At 46.1% G+C, this 12,907-nt stretch overlaps 1 protein-coding gene across 2 annotated transcripts; it reads right to left on the bottom strand.

Annotated features, from left to right (window-relative positions):
- Nucleotides 1-452: 452 nt before the first annotated feature.
- Nucleotides 453-12,874, bottom strand: LRRC45 (leucine rich repeat containing 45). Of its 2 annotated transcripts, XM_032199512.1 has the most exons (17): nucleotides 12,628-12,874; nucleotides 11,755-11,816; nucleotides 10,988-11,058; nucleotides 10,492-10,670; nucleotides 9,698-9,826; nucleotides 8,918-9,030; nucleotides 8,303-8,361; nucleotides 8,113-8,190; nucleotides 7,059-7,194; nucleotides 6,653-6,730; nucleotides 6,371-6,482; nucleotides 5,797-5,867; nucleotides 4,418-4,510; nucleotides 3,723-3,815; nucleotides 2,462-2,635; nucleotides 2,220-2,367; nucleotides 453-1,796 (listed from the first exon to the last, which is right to left on the bottom strand). In XM_032199512.1, the coding sequence occupies exons 1-17, from the start codon at nucleotides 12,857-12,859 to the stop codon at nucleotides 1,600-1,602; spliced, it is 2,025 nt and encodes a 674-aa protein (XP_032055403.1). In that variant the 5' UTR covers nucleotides 12,860-12,874; the 3' UTR covers nucleotides 453-1,599. The 2 variants fall into 2 exon arrangements, with proteins under 2 accessions (XP_032055403.1, XP_032055402.1); XM_032199511.1 differs by lacking the exon at nucleotides 12,628-12,874 and having other exon boundaries at nucleotides 2,462-2,632; nucleotides 10,988-12,290.
- Nucleotides 12,875-12,907: the final 33 nt, after the last annotated feature.

Here is a 12,907-nt window from a genome sequence, read left to right as displayed (position 1 = left end):
GAATCATAAAGGGTGGAAAAAGGCCTCCGAGAGCTTCTGGTCCAACCCTCGTGCAGCCACGCCGAGATTTCGCTGCCGTTTGCCTAGCGGTGGTGAACAAAAACGCGGCAGCAAGAATCCCGAATAAAGATTACCTCGGGACTCCTCCGGCTCTCCAGCTACTCCGCCAAGAAGAGTGGCAACTCGTTCAGAGGGGCGGTCTCTGGCTTTGCTTTTCCCTTACCTGCTGGTCTTACGGTCGCACTGCCCACACAGGCCCCCTCCTTGTGAGTGGGAGATAGGTCCCAGCTCCGCTTTTATCTTGGTACAAAACCTCAGCCTACAGACACTCAGCGTAATCACTTCATGCAGACAAACAGGATCTCTATGAAAGTAACACAGTGGCAGGCCCCTCCACATCAGCCAAATAACCATATTGTCACTGTCCAGTATTATGGAAAAATGCAAAAATTCTTTATTAAAACAGCAAAGCAAAGCTGAATTATGACAAACCACAAATACAGGTCAACCGGTCCATACAAATTTAATTTTCCACTTGCCTCTTAAATTATTAATTTCTCCCACCACAGATTCACTGAAGAAGCAGGAGGCTCTCATTCTGGAATCCTGACAGAGCTCTCCCCTTTTTCTGATTCAGACCCTCACATCCCTTCCCTTTCTGCTTGCCACCTGATGGACTTCTGTTGACAGGAAAAGGAAACACATCCACACCCTGGCAAGTCAGAAACATCCATTCTCTCGAGGGTGAGGCCCCCAAACCAGCACTCAGTTCCAGGATCCTGAGAAGCCAGGACAGTTTTGCCATTTCTTCTCATAGTAGAATTAAATCTTGTTGCATTTTGGCCACAAGAACTCTAGTCAAGGGCTGCAGTTCATGAGGAAGAACACAGAACTCTCTCTATGTCCGTTGGTGTTGTAGAGAATTGAAGAACGTCCTAAACCCAGGAATCCAACACAGATATGGATTGCCACTGCACAGCAGTCCTCCACAGAGCTGTTCATATATGTAACAAAAGCACCTGTACAGCCAGGGCCATGGAGCAGCAGGGTAAAAAAGACAAAGTGAGCCCTCTCAGCTACTGCTTGCATCTGTAACCACTGGCTATAAAAAAGATCCACACTATCAGTAGCTTCTGGGCCCCATGGCTTAGAGTAAATGGCTCCCACATACAGGGAGCTGTAAACACTGTTAGCAATCATTTACAAGGTTTCATTGTGAACAGACTGCCCTGACATTCAAACAAGTGTTTCAGAATGACCACTTCTCGGGGAACATACAACCCAACTGGTAACAACAGGGTATGCTGACAGACTGGTGCTATGTAAAAGAACATAAAAATTGCTTCAAATGCTGTAGCAATGCAAGGGGAAGGACTCCAGATAGAACTCTGACCCAGAAGCCTCTATATCCTAGCCTTGTCTGGTTACTTCCTCCTTTCCTCTGCTGTTGGGAGCAAGGTTTCTGAAAACCAAGAGGGGTTTTCAGTTTGAAAGCCTTCACCTCACCCCCAAAACTGTCCTGCTTAGAAAGAAGAGTCTGTACCTGAGTTGCTCACCCTCTTTCTGACAGAAGGTATCTGGATTCTTTAAGCCACACTTTCATTTCCTAGAACTGTGGGTTCTTAAGGGAGAGCCCTGCACATATGCCATGATGGCATTCTGCAACAGATTTGCTCGCTGGGCCTCTTCTTCCCTCATCCTGGAGATGTCAGCCTCTTTCATTCTCAGCTTCTCCAGCAACACAGAGATTTCACCTTCTTTGTCCAGCAGTGCCTCCCGGTGATTGCTTGATAAGACTGCGAAAGAAGAGCAGCATTGGTACAGAAAGTTTGGGTGTCCCTAGAACAAACAGGAATAGCAGATAGGCACAGCCAAAGACAACCGAAGCAGGAGTGATGAGTACTGCAAGCTGCAAGGCTCCTTCAGCTGCAGGAGCCTATGGGAGAGGTTTTGCAAAGATGTTATACTTCACTGTGCAAGAAGTGCAAACATTTTGCTTGCTATGCAGCTTTAGACGGTTATTTTGTTAGTTTCTAAGTCTTGGTCGCTATATAATGAGGATAAGAATCCCTGCCAATACATGAGGATGGAGAGTAAAATTCATGGTTGTATTCAAAGACAGGAAGCACCTCTGTCACTACCTGTAAGCATAGCTGAGTTCCAGGCCCACTCTAGGCTACTAAGCATTAGCATTTGAGAAGCATGAAGAGATTTATCACCTTTCAGCTGTCTCTCCAGTGCTGCAATCTTCTCTCTCAGCCCTTCCTGTGCTGTGCGTTCAGCCTGTAGGTGTCCAATCTGCTCCTGTAATTCCACTTTCACTTTATTCACTTCTGTCACTTTCTCCTGTTCCTTACTATTCAGGTCCTGACACACAAAGACAAATAAATGATTAATCATACAACTTCAGCAAGTTGTTCTGACCCTGTGGTGACCATATCTCTACTCCAGTCCAAATTACCTGCTGAAGTTCCTCTATCCGCCTTCTGAGTCCATCAGCGTGCAGGCTCAACTGACTGGCCTTAGCTTGAGCCTCACTAACCATCTGTTTTTGTTTAAGGCAGCAGTTCTGAGCTTCATCCCGTGATTCAGTCATTAGCCGCAGCTTCTCTTGTAGATGTTCTAGTCGTTGCTGCTGTAAGACACAAAGAAAAAAAGAAAATAAATCAGTCCTATTTCATTCCTGTGAAGGGATATTCTCATCTTTGTCCCCAGCACATTGAACCCTTGGTTCAGTCAATTGGCCCTGAAGAACAAGCACAAGATATATCCATAATAGATATAGCACATATCCCTTGCATTCCAGAGAGAAACCAAGTTGCTTTCTGTTGACTTGAACGCTGTGTTTCCTGGGTTTTGAGGCTGTCTCCTCGCCATTTTATAAGGTGTCCCTATTTTACTGTTCTCACCATACAGGGATGATACGTTGTAAAGTACCCCCAGAAAAACCTCTTGATGTTTCACAGGTTTTTCTCATATCTCCTTTTGTTGTTTGTGTTCTATGGGAAAGCATTTTGATGGAGATGCTGCAAAGCCCAGCTCACTCGCTGAGAAACAGGCATTTCCTTGGTAGAAGCACCAATAACACCTCCGGCATTCACACCTCCTCCATATCCTGAATGTCTCTGAAACACCACTGTATGCAGCTAAGCAACTGTTGTCCCAACAGAGAAACAAACAGCGGCTTTTATATGTTTTTAACTCTGTAAAGCATTTTATTTTGTGCTGTTATGTATAAGTAAAACTGCTAATATTTTTTGGTGTATTTTCCTCATCCCTCGTTGTCTTGTACAATATTGACTTCACTGCCATTTCCACAAAGTTCAACTCTGCAGTGATACTTTCTAACCATCAGCAGTAGCCATCTGGGAAAATTCTTCTACGTTTGGAGAAACAGGAACAGCTCCTGAAAGCTGCTGTTAAACAGGATCTACACCTGGCTACTAACTTCGAAAACTGGTAACTTAGATGAACCCTGCTATGACAATATCCACATCAATTCTGTTACTACTGGAAAGCACAGAACAGGTGAGGACAGTGGTTACATTCTGGAGACAATTCAAAGCAGACTTTTCAGAATTCCTTCCTCAGAAATCAAACTATTACTAACGGAGTGAAGCTCAGAGGAAGGAGCTACACTTACCTGCTCCCTAAGACAAAAACAGGCTAGGCAGCCAAATCCAGTCCTTCCCACAGAGGCAGGGCCCGCAAACAGTCCTTACCTCATCCAGCCGTGCCTGATTACGAACTTTTATTAACTCTTCCTCTGCATGTCCTCGCTCAGTGAGTGCAGCTGCTTTGACTTGGCTCAGCTCCTGCCACAGAAACATGAAAGATCATTCCATGTAGAGAAGCTGCATCACTGCAACACTGACCAGCAAACATTAGCAGCTTCCAGTTGCAGGCCACAAAGTGACAACTTCCTCTCTCAGTCAAGGGCAGGGAAAACAAACCCAAATGACACACTCACCCTGATATTGCCACCTAAATTCAGTGAAAATTTCAGTTATACAGGGGCAAGTAATAGGTGAAGCTTTCCAAAGACACGGGGATGGGACAGGGCAGCATTAGATCTAGCTGGGGGAACAAATCTGGAGAAACATGCTCCTTGGGACCCCACAGAAAACCCATAGAGTTAAATCCTGAAGAGAATCTAGCCATGTTCAAAGGAAACCCTTTTTTTTTGTTCAAACAGAATCTACAAGTTCCTCCATGGAACCTTCTCTTTCCTTCATCCAAAACAGTAAAAATAATTTTAGCCAATAAACTGAATGCCCCAGCTGCTGTCTTCTGTTCCTCTCCAAAGCACATTACAGTCTTTACACAGATCATCATTAGAAGAATCTACAAAGCACCCATGGCAGCCTTCTCCTGCACTACCTGAGCATTCCAGTGCACCTAGAGCGCCCATTCTCACCTCCTCCAGAGCTATCCTGATGGCCTCCAGCCTCTGGACCCTGTCTTGCAGAGAACGTTCACTGGCCTCCATGTGCTGTGTCATATGATCCACCTGCAAAGCATCAGAAACCACTTAAACAAGTACCAGAAAAAACATTCACATCTCCAGGTAAAACAGCATGGCCATTCAGCATGAAAAAGAACAATGTTTTGTTGACCCAGCTACCATCAAAGAAAAACACCTCCCTCTCTCACAGAGCTCCACTAAGAAACTACAATGTAGACAGAATCATGGAATCATAGAATGGTTTGGGTTGAAAGGAAATCTTGAAGATCAAATTCCCCCCCAAAATCATAGGAAGGGATATCTTTCCCTAGATCAGGTTGCTCAAAGATCCATCCAACCCAACTTTAAACACTTTCAATGACAGAATATCCACAACATTTCTGGGCAACCTGTCCCAGTATCTTACCACCCTCATTGTGAAAATAGTCTTCCTAAAATGCAATCAAAATCAACCTTCTTTCAGTTTAAAACTGTTGCCCCTTGTCCTGTCACTGGTGAAAAGCCTCTCTCCATCTTTCCTATAAGCCCCCTTTTTGTATACTGGAAGGCAACAGTAGGATCTCCCTGGAGCCTTCTCTTCTCCAGGTTGAAAAACCCTAAGCTCTCTCAACCCGTTCCAGCTATCTGACCATTTTCACTGCCCTCCTCTGGACCTGCTCTAACGGATCTGATCTGCCCTCTAAAAACTGTGAACCTTAGACAGAGATCCCTTCCAGGCCAAGTTTAGAGGGAGTCTGAGTTCTCATCTTCAAGCAATACAAAACACCCGAGGTTCCTTTTTGAGTTGTAGTGTAACTAATATCTGCCTTCCCTATGTCTTCTCTTACAAGATTTCCAAACCTTCAGAGAAATCTACTGAGCTATTTTTAAGGGATTTGACATCTCAACAATCCAAACAGAGTTGATCACAGCCTCTTGTCCTCTCCACACTCAGACTGAATTCCCCTGAAACACAACAGAGAAGATACTAGCAAGCTGAGCCCTCTTAAATGATTGTTTGAATACAGCATGTATGGCTTCATTTGCTCCAATAATGCATCTTTACTTCAGTAAGCACGACAAGATTCCTTATTCGCAATTACCACTATGCATAGCAAGACTGACACATGGACCAGCCTCCACATCTCTTCAGTAGTCACATACCACTCTGGCTTATACTCTTGCTAACTGGTAGAACACTCTGCTTGTAGAAATGGTCTGTTATTCCCACAGAAACTCTGAATAGATTAATTTTAAGAGCAGTTGACAGCAAACAATGGTCTCCAGAGGCCACTGTATGTCAGGACCAAAGAGAGACCAAACTCAGGAAGCTACAGAAAGGCCATTCTTACCTCTTTTAACCGAAGTGATTCCATGTCTTCAAGGCTTTGTTTTAATCTTCTCTTCTCCATTTCTAGGCGCTCTGAGGATTAAAACCAGGCAGATTGTAGAATGGTTTGGGTTGAAAAGGACCTTAAGTATCATCTAATTCCAAACCCCTTGCCATGGGCAGGGACATCTTCCACCAGACCAGATTACTCTAAGCCCTGTCCAACCTGGCCTTGAGCACCTCTAGGGACGGGACATCCACAACTTCTCTGGGCAACCTGTTCCAGTGTCTCATCACCCTCATAATGAAGAATTCCTTCTTTATATCTAATCTAAATATACCCTCCTTTATTTTAAAACCATTACTCCTTGTCCCATCAATACACTCCGTCATAAAGAATCCCTCCCTTCAGCTTTCTTGTAGGACCTCTTTAGGTACTGGAAGATCATAACCAGGGCATTCCAGCTAGGCAGGCAATACTTATACCACATCACAAACTCTTCCACCCTTTCTCCTTGGCTAACTCGCACCACTGACTCACTGGCAGTAGCAACACCCCATGGGTGTCCATGAGCTGTTTTTGCCCTTCTGCTTACCCTCAGCCTGCACAGCCCTTAGCTTCAGCTCTGCTGTTGTGTTGGTCAAGTCTTGTTTCAGCTGGAATAACTGATCCTGCTGGACTTTGCACTTCTTCTCCAACTCATCCACCTAAAAGGAAATTACCACCACAAAGGAGTTTCCTCTCCTAGTAGCAAAGCAAATTGGCTGTATAGAACGACTAGCAAAGACACAAACATGAGTTAAAGCAGAGGACATATGCACAGCAGAGGCAAACAACGCCCAGGTTCTACCTCTCAGCCTCGAACTTTCTTTCCTACCTGGTTTCTTAGAAGCAAGTTCTTCTCACTGCAAGCAGACAAGTCACGGAAAAGCTTTCCTTCTCGATCAGCACCTTCCTGCATAAAAATTGGCATAAAAATTAAATGGCATAAATGGCATAAAAATTAAAGAGCCTGTACAGCCCTTAATTCTTTCCACTGCAAACTTACCCTCAACCAACACCACAACCAACCAAATCCAACTTACCCCACAAACACCGTGACTCCTCTCCATGTCTATAGCACTATCTAATTTACACAACAACGTTTGTCACAGCAGGTGTGGCTAACCCACTTATGGTAAGAATCATGCTTGCCTATCCCAACCTGCATCCCCCAAATCTATACAAATGAAGTATGACCAAGAACCCTGCTCTCAAACCTAACTAGGAATTATCCAGCCCACCTGCTTTTGCTGCTGGAGCTCTGCAAAGTGGCGCTCAACCATGTTGGCTTGTTCTTGTTTCATGGCACTCAGAAGCTCTCCCAAATTGTGCACCTTCTGCTCAGACAGAGCCAGGGCAGCTTCAGTCATCTGCAGTCTATACAGAAAAATATTTTTCAGGACCCTTTCTAAGGAAGACACTTCCAGTGAGCTCTCTAAACTATGTGGTACAAAATGTTAACATGAATTTGGCAGTGGGTGAAATGGAGATGGCCAAATGAAACAATTTTTGCCCCTGGGTAAAAGACCCCATTGACCTTTGCACCCAGCAGCCTCTGCAAACACTGACCTGGGGCTTTTCAGAGCCTGGTGTTCTGGTGCCCCATCCCATCTGCAATGAGATGTTTTCCCTGCCTGGACCCCTCCAGGATTTGTCCAGTCTCACAGAAGAATAAAGCTGGCTCTTTTATACCATTGCAAGATTATCTAATGTTAGGGATAGAATTTAAACCACAGGTAGCGAAAGTGAAATGCTTACTCGCTACATGAGGGACATGTCCACTCCGAGGCATGGCATAATGAAACTACCTTCAACTGAACTAGCTAGTCTCATCAGTGTTTGAAGTCCAAACACTGTAATGCGCATATGGCTCTACACAGCCTAACACCACTCCTGGGCAGTTCCAGCTCGTTGCTCCTAAACACAGAACCTTGTTGGTTAGGTTCCTCCATGTCTGCAGTGGTTTCTCTGAGGATACTGACAGCTGACAGCAGAAGCAGGTACAGTCTCTTGCCAAGCTGTAAACTGTGCAAGGAATACGTCCCTATCCCATCCCCACAATCCCTTTTCTCTTTTCACCTTCAGTAATTCATTTGTTCTTACAGCAATGCATTATGGTTTTACTTAAAAATCTAAAGGCCTGATCTGGCCATAATTTCTGGATATTACTGAAGAAATTATTAAGTGAAATACTAAGCCAGCCACCCTACAAGATTAGCTAGCCCCCTTTCTTAACAGCTCTGCTCAGCACTGCCTATACAGCACTGAGCAGGTTAACATTTCTCTCCTCCATACTTGGCTTTCACTGAATTCATAATAGAGTGCTGTTCCTTCAATGCTTCCTGTAGCTGGCTGACTCGTCCCGCAGATATCCTGCATTTGGGGAGGGAGAGAGAGGAAAAAAAAGTGGCTAATTTCTGTGAGGAAATGGGAAGGGCCCAATTCTGCTATCAAAAAGCAGAAGGCACTCAGAAATTCAACTCACCTGCCACTCCTGGCTATTTCTTCTCTCTGTTTGTCTATAGTATCCATCAAATCTAAGAACTGTGAACAAGGTGAGCATCAGTGAGAAAATGAACTGCACCAGCTTCAAGCACTTATGTGTCTCAGCTTTCTCTTCCTAATGACAGCAGGAGACAGGTCAGGCCACTCTCTTGAAAGAAAGCAAACTGGAGATTTAAATGGTTCCTTAGCATGTCAGACTGAGGTCATTAGCTAGACTCTACACAATGAAGGGTGAGAAGGAAAACAGACTTGTATTTCTAGGTTTTCACTCCTTGGAAAATACCAAACCAGTTACAGCAGCAGAACTGAGAACACGAATATGAGCGAAAAAACACACTTAAATTCCTCCAGAATCCAGACTGAATATGCTCAGCAGGGGATGTGTCAATACCTATACTGGCATGGATTTGCTTCCTGAGCAACCTAGCTCAGAGGAAGAACCCTATTTACTAAACAATGCTGGGTACTGTTTGTACAGATGTATGTGCAACTTCAGGTGCACTATACCTGTCACTAAGTGGTTCATGGGGACTGTGAGGGAAAGTACTGGATTTCAGCCATCCAATTTGAATTGCTGACGTATAAGATTGCTGACCTGCTTGGTCTTCTCATCCTTCAGATTCAAAATCTCCTTGCTGAGCATGCAAGCTCGGTTCTGGGTCTCACTGAGGATAGTCTGACGGTCTTGGTTGTGATCCAGGGCTTGTTCTGATGCAGAGAGAGCAGGAGAACATGCACGTTTCTATAGCAACAGAACAGCAAGCACTGCTGGAAGACCTAGTGCTCAAAATGACAAAAAAAGCGATCAAGTTTTTGGTGCTACCAAAAGCACCAGGACAGTGGCTCTTCTCAGGCAGGTCCATGTACAGACACTGCTCTCACCTTACAGAGGCAAGGCAGGGCGTAATCAAAGACACCAGTGTATGTGGGGTAATCAACACCCCAGTCACAGGAGAACCAATGACGAAGGACAAGCTGCATTAACCATATCCAAACTTGGCTACTCAGGGGCAAACTTAAGCCCCAAGTTCTCCCATATTAATGTGGCATAGCAGTCTTTAATTCAAATTGTTTTTCCATCCTGCTGGTAAAAGTAACATCTCCAAACTGACTAGCTCTCATTAGAGGACAAGAAGTAGCAATGTAGGGCACTGTGTATATGTTGTCAAGAAAAGGAGAGAAGGGATAGCTCCCTTCTGGAGCAGCAAGCGCTCTATATCCTTCAAGTACTACCTCCCTCATGTGAGACAGGAGAGGAGTTATTGATTCCTTCCCATGTGCTTAGGGACATGGCTTAGTGGCGTTAGCTTGATGGGTGGACTTGATGATCTTAAGGGTCAACCTAAGTTATTCTACAATTCTAAGTCCTACTTACCCACAGCTTTCAGGATGTCACTGGGAACATTGTTTCCAGCCAGCTCCAGCCTCTTCAGGGTCTTGTTGCTGTGCAGGCAGTTCAACAAAGCTCGGCCACCCAGAAGCCCGATATTGTTCCAACGCAAATCTATACAGAAAGCAAACTTTCAACACAGTAGTCACACATCTGCTGAAAAATACAGGGCTCAGGAGAAGCCATGCTCCTTATACCTCTGCATGCAGTGCTAACTACTCCCATAAGGTCTCATCACATACATATATGACTACTACCTCCCTTTTCAAGATGAATGAAGGGGAGGGAAAATAATTGGCAAAGCAAGAATGAATCTTAAATGCAGGAAACCATCACAGTTTAACAGGTACACAAGTTTGCCTCTCATAATTTCATCTCATGAGCTTTCCTGCCACAACTACAATCTACGGATGAGAAAGAACCATCACCAAGAGCCATGTTTTCCTAAATGAAATTCTAGCAAAATTCCTTAGTAAGAACAAAGCAAGTGTAAAGTAAATTCCAGAGTCTGGCATGAGGCATGCCAACAGGATCCAGAAATGGAAATTAACCCATTGTGTCCTCCCAGAAAAACTGTTCTGCTCCAAGCATGCAATCTTCATCTGCAGTTTTGGTTCCAGAGATCCCAATTACAGTTCCCGCCCTGCAAAGCACTCTGGACTAACAGGAACTGGGAATAACTGCTGACTGGTTGGCAGGTACCAGGGCAGGCTGCAACGAGCCTGTGCGCACACATGCATGTGCATGCATGTAGGTGGACAAAAACTAGTCACTCTTACCCAGCTCCTGTAGGCTAGCATTTCGTTTCAGTGCCATGGCCAACTCTCCTGCCCCATGATGGTTGATCTGGTTATTGCGCAGGTCTAGTCGCTGGAGAAAGTTGTTTGCTCCCAGTCCCTGGCAGAAAAAGGAGAAGCCCTCCTCCCACACGCCCAGGCTGTTCCATTCCAAGATTAGGCTAGGGAAAAATCAAACAGGACAGGAGTCTACAAACAGACAGTTGCAAGAGCTTGAACAACACCTGGACCATGGTACTCGTTTATACATCCAGCTCCCTTAACAGAAACTCAGTTTCAGATAGCAGGGTGCTGCTAGGAACCTACAGCCTCAGAAGGGGCACCTCCAGTTCTACTTCCTTCACAAGAAATGGAACAGCATGACATTCCTCCTACCCCAAGAAACACATCTTCACCCCTTATTCTTTTCCAATTTTGTGTTTCATTTGGCAGGAATAACAGAAAGAGAGACAGACGCATTTTTATTTTATTTTTTTACCTCCTGATGGATTTGTTCTGCCTAAGAAGTTTTCCCAAAGCCTCAGCTCCCATGGTTCGCAGGTTATTTCCCTGAAACAAAAGTCCTGGGTGATCAGTAAATTACACTCTGTCCCAGTCTAGCTATCCTATCAAGCAAGGTGTACACCACCAAGTGTACTCCAGCTGTAATACTGACTTCAGTCAGTCAAAGACGGCCTGTGTTATTTGTTTCACGTATCAGACAACCTTCTGGAAAGTGAAACACACCTGGAGGAACAGTGGATACAGCTGAGAAAGACAGGTCTGATGCAGTTTAGGACTGTAGATCCAATAGAACAGCTATGTGCTAGAGGAATGCAGACAGAAGGGCACTCATTGCACACCAATTATCACCTCTGAAAGTGCTTGTTTAGTTCCAAACCCCAGGCTAGCAGAAAGACACTAGCCAGCTGGATGAACTCTACAGAAGAACAAGTTAACTAGTAACCCACAGATTAACAGAGAAACCCGAGGAAAAGCCTACACCTGACCATACAACAACTGACAAAGAATCTACAGTAACAACTTCCCATCAAAAAAAGTGAATAAAAACAAAGATGAACTGTGAGGTAATTCTGGGAAGTTGTGATGCAGTGTTAGGGAGGCAAAGACTGAGTCCCAGGAAAACAAGAAATGTACGAAACTGAATTAAACTGCGCCCAAACTGTCTATTTTTAACTCTGATTAAGTTTGTATTCCCCTTTCCTTCCCAATCTATTTGTCTTAATTTTAATCTAACAGACTCACCTTCAGATCCAAAGATTTGACTGTGGTGTTCGAACAAAGACCATGCAACAGAAGTTTCACACCTGGGTAGGGAAAAACAACAAATGCAGGTATTTATTTGGTATGTATGCAACCCTCTGCCCTTAGATGGAAAACATTCTTTACAACAGCTACTACAGAAGAGGTTGCTACAACAAAACGTATCACTTAGCAGATGGCTAGTGATGCTGCTGGGGAGGTGTGAGCCTGAACTTTCAGGGCAGTTTTTTATCTACCACCAGAGAAAGAAGAATCTGGGTAGAGAACTGCACGTCACTCAATGTGCCTTCCTATCTCAGGCACGGAAACAGGCTGTGCCCAGACAGGCCACACAGACAAGACACTTGCTCTCGCTGGCTTACTGAATTCCTGCTCGCACAGTAGGGACCGAGTAGAGAATCGCCCTATGGCTGACAGAATCCCTACCCAACGTCTCCTGGAACTAACGATCTAGCAATTAAAGCTGACTAGCATGAGACCTCCTGAACCGGTAGCTACATCCAATCCCTTCTATTCAAGTTAACACCTGAAGACACACTCTCGAAGACAGAAGGAAAACACTTCTGGAAAAAAAAAAAAAAAAAAAAGGGATTTGTGACCAGCTTCCAACTACGCTGTCACCTCACTGCCCAGTCACAGACGGGGCAGATTCATCTGCTCGGAATAATCCGCTCCTCTGCAGCCGCGCTCCCAGCTCCTTCTCTCCTGCTGTCGGCCCCCGGCAGCCCGCGGCGCCCCCGCCATCGCGGCGGCCGCACGGACGGGCCGCAGCCGGGACCCGCCCCGCCGCGGGCCGGCTCCCGGCCGGGGAGGGGAGGGAATGCGGGGGGGGGGAGACCGGGGCTCCGCGCCCACCTTCCTCGCTCAGGCCGCAGTCGCCGAGCGCCACCTCGGCGAAGGGCGCGGCGCCGGGCAGCAGCCGGCCCAGGGCGCCGCACGTCTCCAGCGAGAGGCTCTGCGCCGCCAGGTCCAGGCGGCCGCGGCCCGGCGCCTCGCCGAGCTCCCGCAGCCGCCGCAGCACGGCCTCCTGCGGCGCCGCGCCGCCGGCCGCGCACAGCCGCGCGTAGGCCCGCCGGAACTCCTCCATGGCCGCGGCGCGGCGCCACCTCCCGCCGCCGGGCGCGGCGCTGCCGCC

Source organism: Aythya fuligula, chromosome 18 (genome assembly GCF_009819795.1).
Source record: "Aythya fuligula isolate bAytFul2 chromosome 18, bAytFul2.pri, whole genome shotgun sequence".
Taxonomy (NCBI): Eukaryota; Metazoa; Chordata; class Aves; order Anseriformes; family Anatidae; genus Aythya; species Aythya fuligula.
This window is presented reverse-complemented; position numbering and strand designations above follow the sequence as displayed.

Coding starts and splice junctions, on each gene's coding strand:
- LRRC45 (XM_032199512.1), bottom strand. CDS start 12,859: ATGGAGGAGTTCCGGCGGGCCTACGCGCGGCTGTGCGCGGCCGGCGGC. Junction 7,195..8,112: donor ATGAATTCAGTGAAAGCCAA/GTATGGAGGAGA, acceptor TTTTCTGTATAG/ACTGCAGATGACTGAAGCTG. Junction 6,731..7,058: donor AGCTCCAGCAGCAAAAGCAG/GTGGGCTGGATA, acceptor ATTTTTATGCAG/GAAGGTGCTGATCGAGAAGG.